Source organism: Tyto alba, unplaced genomic scaffold (genome assembly GCF_018691265.1).
Source record: "Tyto alba isolate M040663 unplaced genomic scaffold, T.alba_DEE_v4.0 Super-Scaffold_1000006, whole genome shotgun sequence".
Classification (NCBI taxonomy): domain Eukaryota; kingdom Metazoa; phylum Chordata; class Aves; order Strigiformes; family Tytonidae; genus Tyto; species Tyto alba.
Window position 1 is genome coordinate 6,144,714 of NW_024881272.1, and position 23,578 is coordinate 6,168,291.

General features: G+C 53.1%; 1 protein-coding gene across 20 annotated transcripts in view; it reads left to right on the top strand.

Moving 5' to 3' along the window:
* The window catches only part of CACNA1E (calcium voltage-gated channel subunit alpha1 E), a 139,966-nt gene that overhangs the window by 65,671 nt on the left and 50,717 nt on the right, over window positions 1–23,578 (top strand). For all 20 annotated transcript variants that reach the window (XM_042806126.1, XM_042806173.1, XM_042806140.1 and 17 more), the window contains one exon: window positions 13,754–13,857. In XM_042806126.1, the coding sequence (XP_042662060.1) occupies window positions 13,754–13,857 (104 nt within the window). The remainder of the gene's footprint in view (window positions 1–13,753; window positions 13,858–23,578) is intronic.

The window sequence follows — 23,578 nt, forward strand, 5'->3', positions numbered from 1 at the left end:
TGGATGTTCAGACTGAAAAAAAAAAAAAAACAAAAAAAAAAAAAAACCAAAACCAACTCAAACGTTTCTTGGCTGCTTCTGGTGTATCAATGGGATTAGAGACTTAACTACAGCACCTATTATCCAGGCATAATTGCGTAGAGCAGGAAAGGTGATTTTTCCTGCTTGGTGTTGTGGTTCCCTGGTGTTCAGCGTGGTTGGGCTGCAGCTGCCGGCTCACACCATCGCACACAGCCCGTGTGTGCCCCGTGCCTGGCACCGGCACCCTGCCCTGCACCTCGTTTCTTGTGCAAATGACCAGGGGCTGCTTCCATCGGCACTCCCCATGCCCCCTCCTCCCCATCCTTCGGTGCCTGAAACAATTAGCAGCAGCACTCCCCGCCCTAGAGCCGGGGGTTGCGGTGTGTGAGGACAGGCAATTTATGGTCTGATGATCAACCTCAAGGGTTCATACTGGCAGTTCCCGAGAAAGTCTGGCCTCCTGCTCTTTGGGATATCCTTACTGGGAAGGCTGGAGCCAATCCGTTCGGTGTCTGGGATTTGCTGATCTGCCATCTGGATCTTACTGGAGGGTAAGGATGGGAGATGCTGCTGTGAGCGCTGAAAACCATGCTCTCTGCAGGACCTACCGTGCAGGATCCCCTATTTACCACTATAGCTGCTAAATCGGGGGCTCTCCAGGACACTTGGCAGGGCCACAGCCCCAGTATCCAAATAATCTTCCTGGCACCAGTTGCAACGCTGGGCAGACACGTTCTGTCATGGTGTCCCCGGCGCACGGGACCATAAGGTGCCTCCCTTTCCCGCTCCTCGGCAAAGAACCAGCTATTACTTACCCATAATGGAAAGAATTAAGGACCTCCCTTGGCTTTTAATTGAATGAGGATTGGGGCCTTGGTGGTAAAATGCTGCTGATTCACTTCGGGAGGTGGTGAGGGACGGACACTGTTCCCAGCACTGTCGGGCTCCCCGCCCTCCCCGGGGACAGGGACTGTCTCACAGGGTGCCTCTAGGCTGCAAAGGCTATGGATGCTCAGTCCTTTTGCTCCTTGGAGGCAGCAAAATGGGCTTCTACCTTTTTTTTTTTTTTAATAGAAAAATGAGGCATACGCATGGGGGGATGTCATCCCCGGGGATGCTGGTGGAGGGCTGGGCAGGGGTGGAGAACCCCTGGGATGCTGTGCCTTCACCTTCATCACACAGGGCAGCAAACTAGAATGGGCTCCCACTGGTAACCAGCATGGACTTTGTCCAGTGCATGTCTCAGGTTTAGGGGGATTGGCGGGGAACTCTCTGCTTTCCCACCGGAATAAAGAGATGGGAGGCTGCATCCTTGTAGGTTAATGCTGCAGCCTTGCAGAAGAGAGGGAGATTGCAGGAAAAACACGAGCAATCTCTCAAGGAAATTGCTTACTGTGGAATTCCCATGTGTAACTGTGCTGTGATTTTAAGATCCATTTTCCCACAATTTTACCGGGTCTAGAAATGTGGCTCCCAGAATTTGTAGATAGCATCACAAAAAGCTAATCGGCCCTGTGGTACTTTCCATGTGTGTTATTTCATAGATGTGCTTGCCTTTCACATTGTTTTCATCAACCTTGCCTGTGTGAAATGTTGCCTTGCTAGGTAGAAATCACAGTATTGGTTAAAAAAAACCCCAACCCAAACCAAAACAAAAACCCCTTAAACTGTGGTGTGTTATGATTTTCCAGATCCTGTCCCTGGAAGCCTGAAGGACTTTAATTTCTTTTAGAGGGGAGTTTCAGCTTTGTGGCTGCTCTGGCTGTCTCTGCACTCCAAAACAAGGGCTAAGGAGCATTTTGCTTTTCTTCTTATTCTGGAGCAGATGCCCCTTCCCTGAACTGGCTTGAGACCAAAGCTGATTTCTGTAGAGACAAGAGAGAAAAAAATAATGCTGGTAAAGAGGCCCGCTGTCCTACTTCTCTGCCTCTGCAGGCATGCTGGCACGGGGCAGGGACTGGGTTGCAGTTTTGTCATTAAACAGTCGTGCTGGGGTCTGGGAGCGGGTGGCAGGGCTGGTGAGGGGCTACCCGTGTGTGCTGTGGGGCTGGCTGGGCACACCAGTGGTGCTGGTTGCTTCAGATGCTCAGCCTGGCTCCCCTGGTTCCAGAGTGCAATCAGGAAAGGAGCGTGAAATTACGATTTCCCCCAAAACACTGAATCGAGAAGCTGTATTTATTCCCCGAGATGGTTTATTTGCTTTCCCGTTTGGAAGCGTTCAGCCGCTGTGCTTGCAGGTAGTGAGGAGGAGCCTGGCTTGCCGGGAGCTGCTGCTCTCCTCTTCCCCCCCTCCCCGCCACGCTACTGGGAGCTGAGACGGGAAGAAAAACACCCGTGGCAGGCACGTGCTGGGGCCGTGGGCTGGCCTGGTGGGCTCTGCAGGGTGAGAGAGGGGTCAGCCTTCCCAGTCCCAGCTGGGTCCCTTGCCCCGAGCGTTGCTCCGTGCTCGCCAGGGCCGGTACCGCCATCCCCGCAGCACGGGGACCGCAGCCCCGAGTCGGGAATCGGTTAGTCCAGGACAAACGAAAACACAAGTGCACGGAGAAAATCGCTCTTCAGAGCCGTGGGTGCCATGGCGAACGCGGGAGGATGCGGGCAGAGGAGCCGGGGCTGCCTGCTCCTCCGGCCGGCGTTGCTCACGGGCACCGAGGCTGCCGAGAGGTGCGAGCGGTTGTTGGAGCTGCATGGGGTTGCAAGGAGCCACTGCTACAAGCACGGGTGTCTGTCCGGCCCCCAGCACCCTCCGCTTGCGCTGGGAGAGGCTCTGAGCGCTTTGCAAATGCGGCGTGGCCGGTACAGAGCCTGCTGTGCAAAGAAAGCCTGTTTCCCTGCATGGATCTGGCTGTCAGGATGAATTCCTGATCCTAATGTCGTGGCTCCGGTAAATTCCTGAGAGTTTCGAGCAACCTGCAGACAGGCAGGAGTGAGTGCCTACAGGGCACTGATAACCAAGCCAGAGCCAGGGCATGTAAAGAGCCAGCTTGGCTCTTGGTTAGAAGTGATGGGTAAAAACGTTTGCCTCCTAAGCACACACATTAAAGCAGCACTGGAAGAACATCCATGCTGCTAATTAAAAATGCATGGTGAGGGCTAACGGGAGCTAGCCGGCCACAATTGCTTGCTATAAACCCAAAAAGCCTCTCGTGGCAGGAAGGATTGGTATTATAGGGCAGCAGGAGTTGAAAAAGGTATGAGGAACCTTAGCGTATGCCAGGGCTGAGTGCTGGCAGCCTTCTGGGTGCTTCTGCAGCAGGAGAAGAGAATTTTGCTGGGGGAAAGAGAATCGGGAGCTTCCAAAATACCTACTGAAATGCAGTGGTGGTGGGCAGATCCGTGTGCCATAGGCTCGGGAGGGATGGGGTGTGCAGGTCTTGTAGCCCCGTGCAAAGCTGAGCAGCCGGGCGGTTGCAAACGCACTGGTTAGGTGCAAAGCGCCGGCCGTGCGTGCAGAGCCCGGCAGCAGAGATTCTGCAAGAGCAGCAGCAAAACTCTGACTTTCTGCAAAGAAAGAGGGTTGTAGCAAGTGTGACTCGACCGCCCCGCATGCTTCCAGCACGCCCGAGGTGCTGCGGCCAGGAGGGTGCAAGGGGGTGCGGGGGAACACCCTGCAGCAGCACCAGAGCCCAGCGCTGCCCTGGTGTTTGGGAATCTCCTCAAAATGTGGGGTGCAAAAGGGCGGAGGTGAATCTCACCCTGTGCACACGTTGGGGTTTCGTGCTGCTGAGAGCCGGGCTGGGTTTTCAGAAGTGGGGTTGGGGCTGGTTTTGACCGCGAGGCACCCGACCTGAGATACTCTGCTGGAGCCTGGCTTTCAAATGTGGTGAAACATTCTTCCTTTTTGAAACGGGGACTGTTCAGGCAGCTCTGATTTCGGGTGCTGGGAAAGGGAGGTGTGTTAAATCACCAGTTGTGCTGGAGCACATGGATTGGAGAAGTCTGCAAGGCTCGGCTGTCCTGCTCCCAGGTCCCCAGTTGCACTAGGAGTGGCCTTGGAGGGGCTCAGAGGCTTTATCTGTTGCAAAGCAGTTGTTTTTCTCTGTGTGTATGTGTGTACAGAATTGCTCATCGCTTGTCGGCATCAATTGCTGGGGTGTCACGGGCGTCCCTTGGGATGCTCAACACTCAGATGCTCTCCCTGAAGCAAGTGTGTGTGAACAGTGTGAGTGGGACTTGAGCATCGTACAAGTCTGGGGGGGCCTCTCCTCTTGCTTTTCAGAGAGTGAGGGCAGTGCCTGGCTTTATGTGGGGCAACCAGAGGCCAGTGAAACTAATGGCTTGGCCAACGAGGAGTTTGCTTTTAATTTTGGGGGTTTTCTTGGACTTAAGGTTGAGCTGTGAAACCTCCCTGAGCCCTGGTGCTTTCAGGAACTGCTGCAGCTCCTTTGGACATGAGTGCCTGTCCCCTGGGGTCCCTGATCCCAAGGCAAGAGCTTCAGTGGTGCTGGCTGCATGCCGAGGGTTGTAGGGACTCTGCAGCGAGGGCAAGTGGTGCAAAGACCCCCCCCCCCCCCCCCCCCCAAAACAGCACCTGCCCTGACACCATGGTGATGGGCAGAGCAGGGGAGGAGCTCAGTACAGCAGTGGTCCCACAGCAGCGGGGCTGAACCTGCCCTGCTGCTCCTTTGGGTATTGCAGAGGGTGAAGCTGGGAGTGTGATGGTACCACTGGCTCCCAGCAAGGAGTGGTGCTGGCTCAAGCTGGTGTCTGGGGAGAGGAAGAGGAGGGAAAGAGGTTGGACAGCGGAGGAGGTGGGAGGGATGGTAAAAGGGGGAAACCTCTTGTCTTTTTAGCCCTCTGTGCCCTGGGATGATGCCAGGCTCTCAAGCTGGAATGCTTGCAAAGGGAAAAGGAGTCCCTTCTTGTGTGTTTTAAATTAAAACACAACACACAAAAAATATCCTGTCGGGGAGGTATGAAAATTTAATCAGCACCCAGTGCTCTTCGCAGCTCAGTAGCAAGCACAGATCTTAATGCCTCTGCAGCTATTCCTGGCAGCTCCCGGCCGTGCGGGCGAAGCGGGGTGTGCTGGGGGGACGGCGGCTGCCAAAAAGTCCCCAGCATTCATGACACCACAGGACAGAGCCCTTTCCTGCTTCTTCCTCCAAAACGTTATATGCTGAGTGTCTTAAATGTGATTAAGTTAGCAAGGACTTCAGAAAAGAGACTTCAAGTTCCACCCCAAAGGTTTAAAAGCTTCCGAACTTTTAAGGAAATGCTATTTTTTTTTTTCCCTAAATTGCTCCTGTTGGTGCCCGAGCTGGCAGTTCGTGTGCTGCCAGCCATGGGTGCTGGAGCCCATCCCCAGCGGGCACATGTGTGGCAGCCAGCCTACTTTACCCTCTTCTGCCTTTGGAAGAAACGGCTTTTTCTCCACACTCAGCAAAGCCAGACCCTCACCAGCTTGCCAAACGTTCATGCCTTTTTCTTCCCCCCCCCCCCCCCCCCCCCCCCCGCCTTTTCCCTCTCTGCGTGTGCTGAAGTGACACAGCAAGAAACAAACTGTGTCTGCTGGATCCCCAGCTTTGCAGGCATGTTCTATCAAAAGCTCCCAGCCCACACCCTCCTCCCTGCCTGCGCGGGAAACTCTCGCTCCGAGACCTTCTGCCGGCAGGAATCGGGGAGCTGAGGGGTACCCATGCACCGGCACTGCCCAACAGCTCCAGGCTCAAGGAGAGGAGATGACAGGGGGGTTCGGTGCTGCCTGGCCCCCTCATTGCTCATCTTCGTTAAGCCCAGGACGTGTAATTTCATCAGTGGGTTCGGTGCTGGAAATTGTGCCGGCGAGGCTTTGCAAAGCTGTTTCCGCACCTCTGTGTCGGTGCACGTGCTGCTGTGCGTCAGGGCTGGGTTGTGGGGGTGTTGGGGTGAGTTGGGGTCCTCAAGCGAGGTTGCGTGTGGGTCCGTTGCCCCAGAGCATCACAGTTGGAGCCGGGGATGTTCCTGCATTTAGGAGACCCATTGTGGGGCCCCAGCTGCCTCTCTGGGCTTGCAGCGTGCTCGAAACGAAGCAGGGATATCCAGCTTGGCAATGGCCAAGCCCCATTGAGAAGCAACCCTAAAGCTGATCCCATGAAAATCATGCCCCTGCTGGCACATGTCCGAGGCTGAGGATCTGTGGGAACACCGGCGCTGCCTTAGCCAAGCACTGGGTTTAAGGAAAGCTGCGGAGCTTTGCAAATACTCCATCAGGAAAAGTTCATCCCGCCTGCAGTGCTGTTATTTGGGGCTGGGGAAGGTGCAGGAGAGGTCCGGGCAGGGGGAAGGTGGGGGCTCAGGAGCAGAGGGTGGGGGGCAGCTGAGGGGTTGCAGTGAAGGATGGGCAGGGGGGGAGGAGGAGGAGGAGGAGGCAGGAGTGGAGACAGGGTCTGCAGATGGGTGCTGCGCATCTGGGTGTGACTTCTTAGTGGATCAGATGAAAACAGAGCAATAATTGGTCTCCACGCCTATTTCAAATGTTTTGAAAACACTTGATTTTTAGTGATGCTTCTAGCGATGCATTTTTTGCATTCCATTTAGAAGCCAGAAAAATGAAATGCATTCAGTTTTTTTTTTTTTTTTTTTTTTTTTAATTCTCCACTCCTTCTTCTTCCCCACATGCACACAGACACAAGCATGCCCATGCACTGTGGGTTTTGCTGAGCTTCGTGCACCCCTCTGCAGGGACTCCTGCCTGCCCCTGACACCCCAGAGCACCCCGGGGCCAGCGAAAGGCAGGGCATCGGGCAGGAGATGCCTACCCAGCCTTGAGACCCTGAGACATGGCCATGGCTGGATGCGTCCCACCATGGGCCAGCCCCGGCCCTGCAAAGGATATGTACTGATTTCCTCATTAACCTGATTTGAAAAAGCAAAGCATTTTCATTCAGATCTTGTCCAGCACCGGGGTCGCTGATGGATACCAGGCAGGGCTGGCAGGGAGTGAAGCATGGCCCTGCATGCAGGAGATCAAATTATTGCTATTAAAGGGAAGAAAGAGATCTGTTACTGCGCTGGGGAGAGCAGCAGTGGGTGTCAAGGTCTTGAGGGAACTGGTGAGGCCAGGGAATCTGCTGTAAGGTATTTTTTTTTTTTATTCCCCCCCCCCCCCCCCCCCCCCCCCTTTTTGCTGGGGTATGGAGATTTTGAGGCATTTCCTGCCAGCTTGCATGCGTTTCTCAGCTGGATGTAGCCGTGGTTTGCAGGGAGGATCAGGTTGAGGGCCAGGGAGGTGATGCTGGGGGGATGGCATCAGCTGCGGCAGGGGTACAGTTGGTGTCACCACCAGGCAAAGATCATTGGGAGTTGCCGAGCCAAGGATTTGGGGTACTGCTAATGGAAGCTGTGGTGGTTTTGTGCCCGCTGTCCCGGCAGTTCTGCTCTGCCCCTACACCGGCCAGCGAGCCCCTGGGAAGTGCTGGGGAAAGAAGGCACAGCACCTAGGGCAAAACCTCCTGAGATCCTGGCTTTCCCCGTCATCCCCAACCCCCCCCCCTCGCTAGGTTTGCAGCCGGGGGGGACAGGCAGACCTCTCCTGCCTGGCTGCAGCAGTTAGGATCGTTTGGTCACCCCAGCCCTGCCCCTTAAATCCTGCCTGCAATGCAGGCAAAGCCGTGGGTGTCCGTGGGGTGGAAGACACCCTGGCAGAAGTGCAGTGAGAGCAGGATTGGGACACCCATGCTGCTGGAGGTCCCATGGATTTCCCCCCCACACCTTCCTGTAGCGCAGTGCTGCTGTATCCCACGAGCCAGCTGGTTACAGAAATTAATGTATATGACCCCAATCCAATTAGGTGCTGTTTTGGTCTGGATTCAAACAGAAACCACAGAAACTCTCTCCTAATGCAGATGGAATTTGAGAGGGGACCTGACTGCCTATGGGGCACCAGTGTGCGCCGTTGATGTTGGCCAAGCTGGACGGGGAGGTCTCCAGGACACATCTCCTGCTGGGAAGGGGCAGAAAGCTCCCCTCCTCTCCAGGGAAAGCCTGAAGCGGGAGCCCAGCCCTATTACTACACACTGGAGATTCAGCGAGGGTGGATTGCTGTGTGAATGAAGTCCAGCGGCTCCTTGCATCCTGCTGCTCCCCAGATGAGTTGGGTGCTCACAGCCCCAGACCGTGGTCCCCCTCCCCAAGCTGGTGGGTAGTGAGTGGCCATTAAAGGCACCCTGCGTAGGCAGAATGTGCTCTCTGTTTATTTTTAGGTAGGAGAGACTGAATTTATTGGGATTTTTGGTTATTTATTTTTTTCCCCCACCTTTCCCTATAGCAAAGAAATCCTAAAGTTTCCCATGCCGGCGCAGCCCGAGGGAGGGTACGTGTGGGCTGCAAGCTTGTGCTTTGCATTCGACTTGGGTATATATTTAGATTTCTTTAGATTTCTGGCCCCCCAAGTGAGACCTGCTTTTGCAGCTCCCTGTGCCTTTTCCCGCCCTTTGGGGAAAAAAAAAAACCAAAAAAACAAAACAAAAAAAAAACCAAACAAAAACCCCAAAACAAAACAACAACAACAAAAAAAAACCCAAACAAGACAAGAGCTGCTGAAAGAATAACCCTGTGCTGGGGCTTGAGGAGCGGGAGCTGGTGGCGGCTCCTTTGCTGGGCAGAGACCCACCGTGCTGGCTCTGTTACCCCACGAGGGTCCTGCTCCCACGCCTCGGTGGTGTCATTTATAGGCTCTGAGGCTTTACTGGCAGCAAGATGGGTCATGGCTGAGATGTGAGTGTGGTGGTTTGGCTCCGGCTGGGAGTCTCCACCGATGCCTTGGCATGAGAAATACCCCTGGGTGCATAGTCCCTTGGGGAAGCTGTGGCTCCTTAGTCTTCACCGACAAGGTTGTGTTGGTGTCTCGGGTATGCCTGGAGGCAGTAGCAAATGTGTTTCTTGCTCTGATGACCATGGGAGAGTTTGAGGTGTGGTGGTTGAGGCTGGTGGGGTGCATAACGAAAAGGTGGTTGTCTTAAAGGGAAGGAGGAGCAAAGATCAGGCATCAGGCAGAAACTCCGTTTCCCAAAGGGCTTGGGTGAGCAATGAGACCTGGTCTGCTACACAGGGAACCAGGGGCAGGAGCCAGGAAATTCTTCATTAAAGGAGTTACAGCATTTGTGTAATTTGGGGATTAAAGTCCCTGTGTCAACCTTGACTTCTGCACGTGATGACCTCCTGGTACCTTCAGCAAAAGGCAAAGAAAAACCTACAGGAAGGGAGAGCGGACCAAGGTGATGAACCACTGCCTACAGAGGGATACGAAGAACAAATGATGCCCTAAAGGGTTGGGAAAAGGGGCTGCTCAGTCAAGACAACTATATCTTGGTGTCAGAGAAGTTGGAAAGTGTTATGGGGGCCACCAAAAGTCACGTTGACAACAGACCTCGCGAAGGGTACTCAAAGGGGCAGTGAGCAGTTCCCCACGTCTGCAGATGGAAGCAAAGCACTGTGAAGCGATGGCTGGGGAGATTTGGGCACAGATGGATATTTCACCCTGACTTTTGGCTAACACAAAGACAAAGGCAACAAAAGGCTGGATAGTGGGAATGAGGACACGGCCACGAGCGCAGCCGATGTGGAAGCCAAGCGCTGAGACCATCACACCCATCAGCCCGGCGCTCGGGATGGCTTCCCCCCCACTCCGTGCTTGGAGGGAGCTGGCACATGAAATGGCAGGTCTGGTAACAAGTATTTTTAACAACTCCATCGAGTTGGGGGAGGCACCATCTGACTGGAGAATAGCGAATGCGGTGCCTATATTTAAAAGCGGGGGGAGGAGGGGGAAAAAAAGTAAGGCAGGCAGGAATAGGACTGTAAGCCTGACCTCGATCGCATGCCATTTCAGAACAGATTTGGAAGGTAAAAGAGGAAAATGAATCATGGGTTTGCCAAAGGTAGGTCACTCCAGGCTAACCTGGCATCGGAGACCTGGAAATGTGTAGAGCTGCTCTTTGTAGTAAAGCTTTTGCTATGGGAAAGTGTTAATAAAGTGGAGAAGAGGGAAAGGAAGAGAGGAGCTCTGCGAGGCTGGCAGGGAAGCGAGCAGCATCGCGATGGCGCTGGGTGGTGTTGAGGGGACGTAGTGGCTGGCGGCGACCGGCGGGGCTCCTCGGGAATGAGTCACGGGCTTCCCTGCTTCCAGTGTCGGCTGGCTTCCCGGAATTAGGGGGACGGAGGCTGCCACCCCGGGCTGGAGGTGTCCGAGGGCTGGAGGAAGAGATGTGGGATGCAGTGAGAAATGGAGAGCCATGTGCTTGTTGAGGAACAGCCAAGAGATCTCCTGGGAGCACAGGTCGTGCTGATTGAGAAGTAGCAGTGTGGAGGAGGAGGGGATGGAGCGGGTGGCCGCGGGGTGACCGCAGGCCAGCTGTGCCCTGGAGGAGGAGGGAGGTTTGTGGGCGGGATGGAAAAGTCCCAGGAGCATCATGCAGGAATGGAGTGGGACCCATCAGCATCGCTCGCGTGGGTCCCCTGTGTCCGGCGAAAACGAACTGAGCCTGGGCTGGAGCAGGGAAGGGGCTACTGCATAAAACAGGGAGGGAGAGCCAGTCATGCAAGGGAGAACCGGAGGAACCTTGCTTTGGCTAGCAAAGCAGAGGCTGGGGATGGCCATGATTGCTATCTATAAATACATCAGGATGGGAAATGGGAAGGAGAAAAGCTCTTTCAGCCAAAGGCCAATGCTGGCAATAGAACGGAGTGGTATATTAAAGTGACCACAAATAAATTTAGGCTGAAAATTAGAGCAGCCATTAGAGCATCTGTCTGAGGAGCCTTCCAGCAGGAATAGTGAGTTTTTAAGGGAGAGTTGACAAAATCTGGGGGAGAGTGCATGACTGAAGGGGGTCTGGACTCAGCAACTCTGCAAGACTCTGGTAGTCCACATCTTCCTTCCAGGCAAACCCGCTGGCCTCTGGCTGGGGAGCGTGGTGTGTGTGAGAGCATTGGGGCTGACAGGACGCGTGGCCAGGCATGGCAGTCCCTTTGGTGTTCTGGGCAGATGGGCTTCAGCTTTGGGAGTGGAGAGATGGGAATAGACCCAATTCTGCGTGTGTGTGTACGCACAAGTGCTGTTCTGCGTGCTGATGTCCTGCTGCACTGGATGCTTTGTGGGCGTGCTCTCCACCACGGGCTAGAGAAGCAGAGCCTGTGGGATGCCAAGGTGCTCATCTTTCCCAGACTAGCCCCCTTGCTCCCCCCGGCTAGGACCTCTGCAGCCTGGGTGCTGCAGAGGTACTGGAGCAACTCTTCCAGCTCCTTGGGGAATAAAAGGGCAAATTTTGGCAGTTGGGAGTGGCGGAGCAGGTACTAGATGATGGGCTGAAGGCACTGCATTGTGACTGGGCATCACCAGCTCCTGGTTTTGTAGGAAGCGTTGGGATGTGCCCTGGGAAATTTTCTCTCGAGGCAGGGGAATCCCAGCAGAGCTGGCACCAGCCAAGGGGACTTGTGTGGCTGCAGTACTGCTCCTGGGGCTGGGAGGCTGGGACCATCCCTGAGCTCGCTGTGGCCAGCGGTGTGTCCTTGGGTATGTGGGGTCCATGACCACAGCTCCCCATTCTCTCCCCTGCCCCAGCACTGCCCCTCCTGGAGCGGCTGGCTGCTAGCAGTGCTGGATGTGTAACCCCCCAGAAAGCCCTAAAATCTGTCTAATGTCCTTTATCTCCACCCCCATGGGAGCTGGGTACCCAAACGCACGTAGAGGTCGGGATTGCAGACAGCCTGTTCCATTGGGGTGCTGCCAAGCCCCTGCCACTTTCCCAGCTGCATGTCCCCAGTGCCACCAGCTTTGGCTATGTCCACAAAACGCTGCGGAAAGAGGTGGTCTGGGTGCTGCTGCTGGTATCACTGGCTGATAACCCTGGGGAAATTGCCCTCTGCTCCATCATCTCATCCCTGTCTCCGACTCCATCTCTTGCTGAGCATTGCTGGAGAGGAGAAGGCCGAAAGAAGGGTGGTGATGGCCCAGCCCTGGGGGAAGATGTCTTGTTCACCTGTAGGAAAGGAGCTCATCTCTTTTGCATTCCCTGTGCCAAGGAGCTTGGGGAAAGCCCATTGTTTTTGGGTGGGAGCCAGTTTCAAAGGTGAGTAATCCTGTCACGGGTGGCAGGGTACCCAATGTCATCTTGGCAGGGAGCTGAAGCCCAGCCAAGCTTGGGCTCAGGGGTGCAAGATGCCTTGAAGACTAATGTCATGGCAAATGGTGCTGTCAGAGCAGAGCACAGGGGCCTGGGTGCCCTTGGAGGGTGGTGATGAGCATCGGCGGTATGGGATTCCCCTGCCTCATTCCCACCTTTCTGCACTTGCTTCTCATGTGGCCCAGAGGAATGGGGCTGGTGGTGGACTGGAGCTCTTGAAAGGTATGCAGGACCTAGAAAAGGTATTGTGTGGTTTCCCCGGTGCTGAAAGAGGAAGGCAGTGAGTCTTCCTAGATGCCTTCCCCAACCTCGAAGTCCTTATTGCTGCTGCGTGCCGGCTGCTCCTCGGCACTGGGGTCTCTGCTCACAGCATCCCTCTCCCAGTGCTGTGGCCGGTGCCCGCAGTGGGATGGGCTGGTGTCACCCTTCCTGCCTTGGGCTCAGTGTCAGGGTGGTGTGGAAGCCCAGCTGAGATTCCTGCTGGTGTCTTGGTCACCGGAGGAAGACCCCAGCACAGTGGCTTTCTCTCCCCCTCAGAGAAGCGCTTCTCCCCTTGCAGAACCTCGTCTCGGGCTCCTGCACTGGCTGACCAGGAGACGTGGTGCCAATGACTCAGACGAAGATGAGGGCTTAATTATCACAGGGAGAGGGGGGAAAAGAGAGAAAAGAGAAAGAGTCTTTCATTGCAACAAGATTGATGCCACCTCCCCCAGACAGTCACGTTCTGCTGCATCACCCTCCAGCCCGGCGTCATGTGCGCCGTGCCTGGCACCGGAGGACAAATGGGGCCTGGGAAGCAGCTGCGAGGTACAGGGGGGCACAGCTTTAGTAAAAGCCTTGGTAAATAAATATCTGGAGGTATTGAGAAGGGCTTGCAGCAGCCTTTTTAGCTGCCAGGCTTTGCCCTGTCATTAAAGTTCTCCTCCACTCTGAGCTCCTTGGGGTTGGGGTAATGCGCCCAGGGCAGGAGGGTGTCTGCAAGGTATGTAGTGATGATACCATCAGCAAAACACCCATTTGAAGGTGTGGGGCTTGTCCGTACCAGCCCCTTTCCTGCCGTGCATGGAAGGACAAGCGTCGGCTGCCTCTTCTTTAGTCACCAGCTTCCCTGGCCCTAAGGCACCTTATAAATCTTTCCCTCTTTAACCCGTGCTGTGCTCGGCAGGCACTGCCGCTGCGGGGCTGCTTTGCCCTGTCTCAGTGGGATGAGCAGGGGGAGCACCAGATCAAGCTGTGGGGGGAGGCATGCGCAGGGTGACCCCCCGTACCTTCAGCACCCCAAATGCGGGCTGCAGGGCCCTACATCTCCGCCTATACCACTGTCTTACAGCCCCTGCGTCCTTGCAGGGATGGTAGGAGGAGGCAGAGGAGATCGGTCCTGCCTGATGAGGGCTGGAGATGGAGGAGGAGAGCGTGGCTGGGGCAGGATGCTGAGGGGTGTCGGGAACTCCCCTGTGGGCATGCCTGCACAGGTAGAGCCCGGTGTCCATCAAGGCTCAGCAGGTATGGCCACGTCACCCCGAGGGGCCTGGAGGGAGCATCGCCGCTGCACTGAAGCTAAAGCACCCTCCCTTTGGCCCGGGTGCCGGTGTTGAAGATAATGTCACACGTGTTTTTTCTTTCCCCTCCAGACCAATGATGCCTTAGGAGCCACCTGGAACTGGCTGTACTTCATCCCCCTCATCATCATTGGATCCTTCTTTGTCCTCAACCTTGTCCTGGGAGTGCTGTCGGGGTAAGCGAGATGCCGTCCTTCCCCTCTGGGTCACGCCCGTCGCATGTCTCTCAGCCCCAAGGTTGGCCCCTGGTACTGCTGTGCCCCCCAGGACCCCAGTAGCTGGTTCCCCCCCGTCCCCTCCACGCCTGCCTGCCCCACGGCAAGGGATCGCTCCCCAGCTCTGCTTAGTTCCTTCGCTCCCCAAGGAGCCGGTAAAGGGGCAGCCTTGAAGATGCTTTTTGGTTGTTTCACCTTTCTGAAAAGCTCATGGTTTTGGTCAGCGTCGATCTTCTGGCTGCTTGGGACGTGCTGGAGGGGAGAGACAAGGGGGGGCCTTATAGAAAGGTGCTTGAGCCGGGTGTATATTTGCTGGCTGATGGAATGTGATGTGCACGGGTTGGGATGGGTTTGGGGCACGTGTGGGAGCAATGTGGGGCACGTCTGTGCTGTGGGGGCTGTGGCTGGGAGGATGTGCCCAATGCCAATGGGGAACGAAGACTGGTGAGGGTAGGGGTGCCTGGAGGGCATGTGGAGGAGCTGGGGATGTCGGGACAATGCAACTATCCCAGTTCTGCTCTTCCCAAGGGAAAGGAGGTTTTAATCCAAGCCATTAAGCTGGGTTTGGAGAGAAAAAGGCATCTTGTCTCCATGACAATGAACTGTGGTTGCATCAGCACATCCTTCACTGCTGGCAGGGGTTGGTGCTTGGGGAGAGCATGTCCCCTCCTGCACTGGGAGGGGGATGTGGGCTCTTCTGACCTTGCTGTAGGTGGCAGCAGGGACCCCGTGCCTAGCAGCAGGTCATTTTTTTCCTAATTGCCCACTGAGGCAAAAAAACCCAAACCAACCAAACAAAAAAAGCCATCATAGCACTTGTTTGGCCAGCTGGAAAGCCCTTAGGTGCGGGGATCAATGTGGAGACTGGCCCTGGTCATCTCTGTCCCTGTCCTAGGTGTCCCTGTGAGATCAGGTGTGATGGTGCTGGTTTCAGGAGTGCTTCTGGAGCGACGGGGCTGGGCTTCAGGGACTGTTGGTGGGTTGAATTTCCCCAGCTCTCAGGCTGGGGTCTGAGTGAGTGCAGGGGTTCTGGAGACAGGCTGCTGGAAGGGAGGAAGGGCTTCATGCTGCCTTGTTGAGAGGGAGCTCTTATGGAGGACAAAGATATCCAAGCAGTGTTGGGTGGGTTTTGCATTTCTTATGCCACATCCAGCTTGGGGATTTGAGCAAAGTCCAACTGGGTGTCGGTATCAAGGAGGAGCCTTCCTACAAAAGCCCAGAGAAGGGAAGTTAGGAAGCTCGGGGCCAGGCAGCTGGAAAAGCCCCTTGTTGCAGTGTTGAATAGTTCCAACGTAGTGTGTTGTGTGGGCACTGAGGCTTTTGGTGATGGTGAGAGCAGCCTTGGGGACACAGCGAGGTAGCACTACTCTGGCCTGCAAGCCAGCCACTGGTAGGAGGACCACGGGGTGGCTGGAGAGAAGCCCGGCCCATGCCTCTGGTCCATGCTCGGTGCTTGCCTGCACCGGGACTGCGCCAGGCAGCTGTTCCCACGCCCGCCGAATTGGATGCAGTTGTCTAGGGCTCTTCCCAGGCGCCGGCTGGCATTTCGACTGTTTGTTTATCACTAATAGGGTTTGTATTGGGGAAGGATGCAAGTGGGTGGGTGGCCTAATTGGCAGTGGAGATGCTCTCGTGGCGTGCCAGATACCTAGGGAAAAGCGCGACTGCTCAGCTCCCTGGAGGGCTGAGCGAGGTTGAGCGGAGGTGGCGAGCCGACGGCAAGGCCACCGTGCTTGCCCTCTTCCCTGGCCATGGCCACAGACATCCTCTGCATCTCGGTGGATGCAGTACCTCGGCAGTGGTGAAGAATCCTCTTGGCAAAGCCGCTGCTGGAGCCGCGGAGGGGTGCAACGTGAGATGGGAGAAGGTCCTCCTGCATGCAAGCATCACGCATCCTTGACTGCAAGAAGAAGGGCTTCGTTCCTCACTTTGCTTACTTAGTTTTTATTGCTTTTAACACTTCCTGCAATCCTCTTGTGCTGGAAGGGAGCATTTGGCTCTGCTGCAGGAAGGGAAAGGTGACCTTTCCCTCCCCCAGCCTCTGAGCTGGATGAGCAGGCAGGGTCTGGCCGGATCCCCCTGCGCGCCCCGCGGCTGGGCTGAGCTAGGAGGAGAAGGTCACTTTGGGGATGAGCTCCATGGAAACACCTCCACGCAAAGGAAGCCTTTCCCCAGCCTTACGGCACTGCTTTGGGGGAAGACAGGCAGCCGTGCCCAGCTAGCTGAAATCACAGCCACTCTGTCAACTTGGGGCGCAGCGGTGAGCGGCGAGCCCTGATAGCCTGCTTGCAGAAACCCGGGCCCACGTTGCTTGCAAACTGCACCATCTGCACCAGCAAATAACGCGGCCCGCTCGGGATTTCCAGCCTTCTCCTCGAAGTTCACGCTCACGAGCTGCTGCAGAGCTGCCTCTCTGCCCTCGCTTCGTCTCAGCAGCGGTTTTCTTTGAGGAAACAATCAAACACCCAAGGCAGGTCCTGAATGCAAAGAGGCTGCAGGAGGACATTTGTATGTTTAACTTGCCACCATCAGAAGTTTGCCGGAGCCCAGATTTAGCAATCTTCTGGTTGCGATGCGCATCTCTCCCAACAGTCAGTTCCCCAACTGTTAAGCTGAGGCATGACCTCCGTGATGTAAACAGCCTGGATCCATCTGCTCCTAAGCACAAAGTATGTGGGAGAGGAAAAGAAATGATTTCCATCATACCGAGGCTCCTCGACTTTTCTCTCTAAATACTAACACGCACACATGCATTGGAATTGCATGCAACGCTATTAAGAGGAGATGGAGTCGCTCCAGGCAGGGGCTTGGGGAGGCAGTACTTCTGAGGCTTTGGCACTTATTACTGTGTCTATTAACTTTCCCCCTCTATGGGTGCAATTATGGATCAATTAATTCTAACTGAAAGCGGGAATGAAAAATAAAAAATAAAAAATTTGGCCCCGTTCCTCTTTGAGAGCAGGTATGAAGCCCAAGGAGATGTGACTGCTCAGCTTTTAAAGCTACACAAGCTACTGAAATAATCCTGGCAGAAGAGAGTCAGTGGGAGCGAGCGAGGGTGGAGCATCAGCTGAAATGCCCTGTTTTCTGCCACGTGGCAGCCGGTGGATTTGGGAGCTCGGGAAGATGCTGAGTCTCCTGTCAAGTGTTGCCTGCTGCCGTCCTGCGGCCCGAGGTTGGTGCCATCCAGCACCCTGCCGCGGTGGGGCAGGGTGCACCGACAGCTCTGCACCCCTTCCCCGGGCAGAACTGCTGTAGTGCAGGGAGGGAACCGCGTGCTGCAGCCACCTCTGCTGTGGGGTGGATGGGACCTCCTTCCCCCCCTGCGGCCGGTGGCCCATTTTGTGCAGTGCCCTCCGGCCGGCTGGCTTTGAGTCTGGGGGCTGCAAAAGTTGCACATGCACCCTACCAGATATTTGCAAAGGTCTGCTCTCCCTTCTTTGTGGAATGGGGCTTTTGTTTTTATTTTATTTTATTTTTTTTGTTGGTTTTTTGTTTTTTTTTTTTTTTTTTTTTTATTCAGTTGTATCTCCTGTAAAACAGTTTGGATCTGTGCATTCATGCTGCATCTCCAGAGCAGAAGAGAAGGGGCGAGAGCCGTGCTGGCCAGTCCCTGCTGCCAGTGGCATGCACGGTGCCATGGCAGCAGCGATGCCATCCTGGTAATGACCACAGCTCACCTTTCCCAGCCGCTGCAGAGGTTCTGCCTGCCTTGCCCCTCCTGCAAGAAGACGGTTTATGTCTAGCTTGTCGCTGGGAGCAAGAAGATGAAAGAGTGAAGATAAAAAATAAGCCATGCTTGAGGACTCATGCGGAGTTTCTGATACCAGACAGGCTGTGTTTTGATTCTTTTCTGTCTTCTTTTCCTCAGCCTCTGCAGTAAAGCCCTCCTCCATTCCTTGCAGCATCTGTCCTCCTGTTGATGTAAACCTGTCACCCTGGTGAACTCCTTTCCCCTACCCAGTCTCATACTTCCAGGCCCTTTCCAGGGTGACAGAGCTGCTGTAATCACTCGTATTCATGGTCCACAGCAATAGCTGAGGGGGTGCAGAGTGGAAGGAGATGCTGCCTGACCTGGGAAGCCTGGGTCCTCGGGTCTGCCAAGGAGAAGACCTCTGGAAGCTGATGGCAGAGCAAGAAGATGAGCACGATGGCAAGAAAAATGAAATCCATCTGCCTTGTACCAAACAGAGTAATTTAAATCCTCCTAATTGCTTCCACTCATCCTGGTGATGTTAAGTCTTTTCTCCCTTTAAGTCTTTTCTGCCCCCCACCCCCAGCTCTTGCACTAAGTCTTTGAAAGAAACGACTAATGTTATAATTAAAGAATCAATTTGGCAAGATTTCTTTGTCTTAAGATCTTCTTTCTTTCAGGTTGGGTTAGCGATGCATTCCCAGTCTCCGGAGAGTTCTCTTCAGCTCCTTCAGGAGCCTTCTGTACCATCTCTGAAATCTTTTCACTTCACTTAATTTGAATTTTTTTCCCATCCAATTTTGAGGCATAACAAACGATGAATAAAATTAAGTTTTATAGCAATTAATAAAAAGGGCGTTGAAGGAACAAGTGTACATTTTCAATGGAGGCAGGGGTTTTTTTTGCCGGCTTTACACAAAACCTGGGCCCTGTGTGTTTGAGCTGGATCAGGTGGTTTGAAGCCAAAAATTCTGGAAAGAGGATTAATGTCTCGGCGGTAGGCGGTTTGTGAAGGGGAAAGCGGGGAGACACGTCGCCACAATGCAGGAAGGCTTGCGGGGAGATTGTGAGGGATAACAAGATGCCAACAAACATGCTGAGAAACATTGCATCAGAAGCGTAAAAGCTTGGAAGCATCATTGGGTTTGTAGTTTTTTTGTGTTTTTTGTTTTTTTTTTTTTTTTTTTTTCTTTAACAGTTGTAGCATCTCAAAGAGTGTTTTGGATGAGATGTAAAATGGCTGCGCCTGTTGTGTGTTTGGGGATGCACTAGCTGGGACTGCTTTTGAATTTTGAGGTATGGGTGTAACGGGGAGGGGGACGGTGATGCCTCCTGCCAGGTCGCCCAGCCCCATCATGGGATGCACACTGCTTGGGCCACGTTTGGTGAGAAATGGCCACGCTCGTCACTTTGTTCTGGGGAAGCTCTTGTGTCATTGATGTGGTGTTTGAACATGAGTGAAGCAAAGGAGCCTTTGAGATCTTCATCTATATTCAGGAGCCAGGTGGGCATCCATATTCAATGAGTGCCTCTCTGCCTTGCTCTGCTGTACCACCTTTCTGTGGAGGGCCTCCAAGCCCTTTGCAAACAAGCTGCCTGACAAGGGACGTGCGTGTCTGTTGTGCTGTATCCCCTGGTGTTACAGGGAATAACGACTCCTCTTACAGCCAGCCGGACAGGATTAAAAAAAAAAAAAAAAAAAAAAAAAAATCCACAACAAAGAGACAACTCAGTGACTTTCCCCTTTTATTCCTCTTTGCAAATTATTTGCCAGCGTGTCTCAGCTGCTTCAAATTTGCTCTTACTCGCGCCTCCTTGCAAATCTGCTCTGTGGACTGCCAGTTGTCTGCAGACTGTGGGTGAAAAGGCTCATTTTTGATCCTCTTGACAAAGCACTTGGCTGATAGTTCTTGCTTACAGATTGCTTTTGGAGTTGTTTGCTCCACATCCTTGTAATTTCTGTTATCCTGGTTAATGACAGCAATTGTGTGGCCGCGGCTGCAGCTCTTTGACTTGGCGGATGGCTTTGGAGATGCCCAGTTCCTCCATGACACTAACTCCATTCTTGCAATGGGGTGCTGGGCACTCCTGTTAGGTGAAGTAGACAGGATGCCCCAAATGAATCACATAGCATTATCAGTTCTTTGTACATCGTAGGTGGCTGTTTATTTGTTTTGCGGTGGCAGTGTGATATATCTAGCAGTTGCATTGTGGGTTTCACACTGGATGGTTGGTTCTGAATTCATTGTATTTGTGTGTTGAAGGCGTCAGTTAGAGTTCTTGGAAGTTCCTGGGAAGTTAATGGGATGAAATGTTGAAAATTGGTGATTTTTTTTTTTTTTTTTCCATGCTGTAACTCACCTGCAATACTGGCTGTGCACCTTTCATCTGCAGATCGCTGTCACTTGCAAAGGGGGGACTATGAAACTGTTCTCTGCTTACAGAGGATAAAAACTGGAGCATAGAAGGGAAGGGGAGGAGTGACATTTTCCCAGCACCGCATGAGCCAGTGGGAGTGATTGTGAACAAAGCCCGGGGCTCTTGAAGCAGTGAAGCTGCACTGCTCATACCAGCCCTGCCTGACAAGAGCAAAGTAAAATCCAGGGCTTCCATCTCGGCTTCTTGCTGCTGGGGCTAGCAGACCCTCTGCCACGTTTCGGTAGCTTTCTTGCAGCACAGGTTGACCGTGCTATTGCTGCCTTTGGTGCAACATTGCAAACAGCAGACTTCTGAGCAGTGGGGACGAGGATGAAAACCTCAGCGTTGTTATCCTTGGAAAAATGTTGAAACCGAGACTCTGCAACTGGAATGTCAGTGGCTTCCTTGTCCCAGTTATATTTGTCCTCTTTGTAATTTATTTTCATATACTTCAAAACAAAAAGCTCTCCAAACTTCTGGCTGCTCTGAGCCCAACCCCAATGTTGTGAAAAACCTGTCTTTTTTTTTAAAGGTCACAGTAGGGTTGAGCTGAACCCAAAGCAAGCATCCACGCATGCTTTTCTCACTTTGATCATGGAGTACTTCTTATTCTTGGAAAGCATGCATGAAACGTGTGGAGAGGGGCTGATCCCACCCTGGAAAGCAGAGGGTGGACTGAATATCTGCATCTTTTCTGGGGTCCACTGGTGAGGGACAGGCATTTCAGCAAGGTACAGCTGATGCCCAACCATGTTCCCAAGTGATGGATGAACCTGCTCTTGGATGAATGATAGTCTGTTGACTGACTCTGACTGTAGACAAGAAACAGGAATTACTGAAGAGGGAAGGTAGTTAAAGTCCTTGTTGTTCTGTGGACTGTGCTCCCCACCAGCAGATGCAAAGCCTGAGTTATTTTGTGGGTTTTTTACTGCTTCTTTGAGTCATGTCAGTGTCTCCATTGCTGCTCTGGCTCTCCATCAGATACCAATTATTTAAATACTTGAATTTAATCTTCAGAGCTGCCCAAAGCCTGAACTTGTGAGATCTTATAACGCAGCTGGCCAACTACTGCTTTGGGCCCTAGGTAGAGCCGTGATGGTCTATATCTCTTTGGGGGACTGGCTTATAAAAGAAGCTCTTTAATGCTGGGAGTCTTGACTTTGCTTCAGGTGGCTCCTCCTCTGGAGCCCATCTGTCCTCTCCCCACTTGTGGAGACAGTTTCCCATTTGGACTGCCTTCTCCCTGTGTCTTCATGTTGTCATTGCCTGCCCCTTTCTACCCCTATTTTTGTTGACTTCTCCCCTTAACATGGGGTATCAATGCAAACCAGCATGACGAGGTCTTTCTGAATTGTTCATGCTGCTTAGTAGCAATCCTGTCTAATACAAGCCCCTGGTAGAAGTGACAGGTAGGACCTGGTAGAAGTGACAGACATCAGTAAGTACCTGTAATAAAATCTGATTTAAATCAATCATAGAAAACCAGATTGGAAGGGACCTCAAGGATCATCTGGTCCAACCTTTCTGACAAAAGCACGCTCTAGACAAGGTGGCCCAGTACCCTGTCCATCTGAATCTCAAAAGCGTACAGTGTTGAGGAATCCACCACTTCCCTGGGGAGATTATTTCAGTGGCTGATTGTTCTCATTGTGAAAAATTTTCCTCTTGGGTCCAGTCGGAATCTCCCCAGCAGTAACTTGTACCCATCACCCCTTTTCTTTTCCATCTGACTCCTTGTAAAAAGGGAGTCTCCATCTTCTTTGTAACCAACTTTTAAATACTGGAACGTGGTGATAAGGTCTCCACTAAGCCTTCTCTTCTCACAGCTGAACAAACCCACTTTGCTCAGCCTTTCCTCACATGCCAGGCTTCCCAGACCCTTGATCATCTTTGTGGCCCTTCTCTGGACCCTCTCCAGCTTGTCCATGTCTTTTTTTGCATAGTGGGGACCAAAACTGAACACAGAATTCCAGGTGTGGCCTGACAAGCGCTGAGTAGAGTGGGATAATGACTTCTTTCTCTCTGCTGGTGATGCCCTTGTTGATGTGACCCAGCATCCTGTTGGCTTGCTTTGCTGCTGCAGCTCACTGGTCGCTCATACTGAGCTTGTTGTCCACCAGGACCCCCAGGTCCCTTTTCACAGAGCTGCTCCCCAGCCTGTGCTGCACTCCCGGATGATGTTTTCCCAGGTGAAAGACCTTACACTTGTCCTTGCTGAACTTCATAAGGTTCTTGTTGGCCCACTCTTCCAGCCTATCCAGGTCTTCCTGCAGGATAGCTCTCCCTTCCAGAGTGTCTGCTTCCCTGCTCAGCTTGATATCCTCAGCAAACTTCATCAGGGTACTCTTGATCCCATCATCCAGATCACTTTTTGAACATTGTTGGGCCCAATATCTATCCCTGATGGTCTCCACTTGTGACAGGTTGCCACTTTGAAAAGAAGCCATTTTCCCCCACCCTCTGGGTGTGATCTGGCAGCCACTTCCCCCCCACACCACACAGAACACTTGTTTAGGCTGTAATGCACCTGTTTCTCTCAGATGAGGCCGTGGGAAACCATATCAAAAGCCTTGGAGAAATACAGGTAGACAATCACAAGCTTTCTCTAGGGTAGAAGGGAACCATCAGCATCTGCCCCTTCTTAAATGGGACAGTGACGTAACAGGTAATCTCCCAGCTCCTTCCCATTTTACCATTTGAGGTCACCAACAGCCTGTCAGCTTTTCATTCCCCAGTTTGTGTGTCTGCTGATGCTCTATAAATGTGCTCTCTTTTATCATCGTCAGCCCTAAGCTCCGCTTCTTGCTGCAGCTTTGTCACAACGTGGTGAACGCGTAACTGTCGCCAAAGTACACGGAGATGTTCAGAAGCTTAACGGCCACTGCTGAAAGGGAATACAAGAAATAGGATGTTTCTGTTTTCCTTTTTTTTTTGTTCTTTCTTTTCACCAGGTAGTGCCTCATGAATAGGCTTTCCAACTTCGTTAAGGAATCATAAAATCATAGAATGGTTTGGGTTGGAAGTGACCTTTAAAGGTCACCCCCCTGCAATGAGCAGGGACATCTTCAACTAGATGAGGTTGCTCAGAGGCCCGTCCAACCTCACCTTGAATCTTCTCTGACTACTTCTGGCAATTCAGGTGAACTTAAATCAAGCAATAACCCTTATTGAGAAAACTTGTTGCCTCCTTCAAAGCAGACCTATGAAGCACATCTTCCCTCTGCAGAGGTTTTTATACCTTTTGGACACCCTGCTTTAGCCTTTGCTGTCGGTTCAGTTCAATAATCCTGGTCTGCAATGCCAGTTCTGCTGTGCTTGCTTGCCACCGCCTGTTTAAGTTGAAGCACCAGGTTACACACTACACAGTTAGTTCAACACTCTTACTTTCGTTCCTTTACACCTCTTGGGTAAATACCATCTGATCCCCCCTGGTTTGCAACTGTCTCATCCATGTTTTCCAAACCGTCTGTTGTCAGTTCTGTCCCATAACCTTCTCTGACACCCTCCTGGAGTCGAAGGCGGTTTTTCCTCAAATTGTGGCGCTTAAACCTGAAGCGGAGCCATGAGATG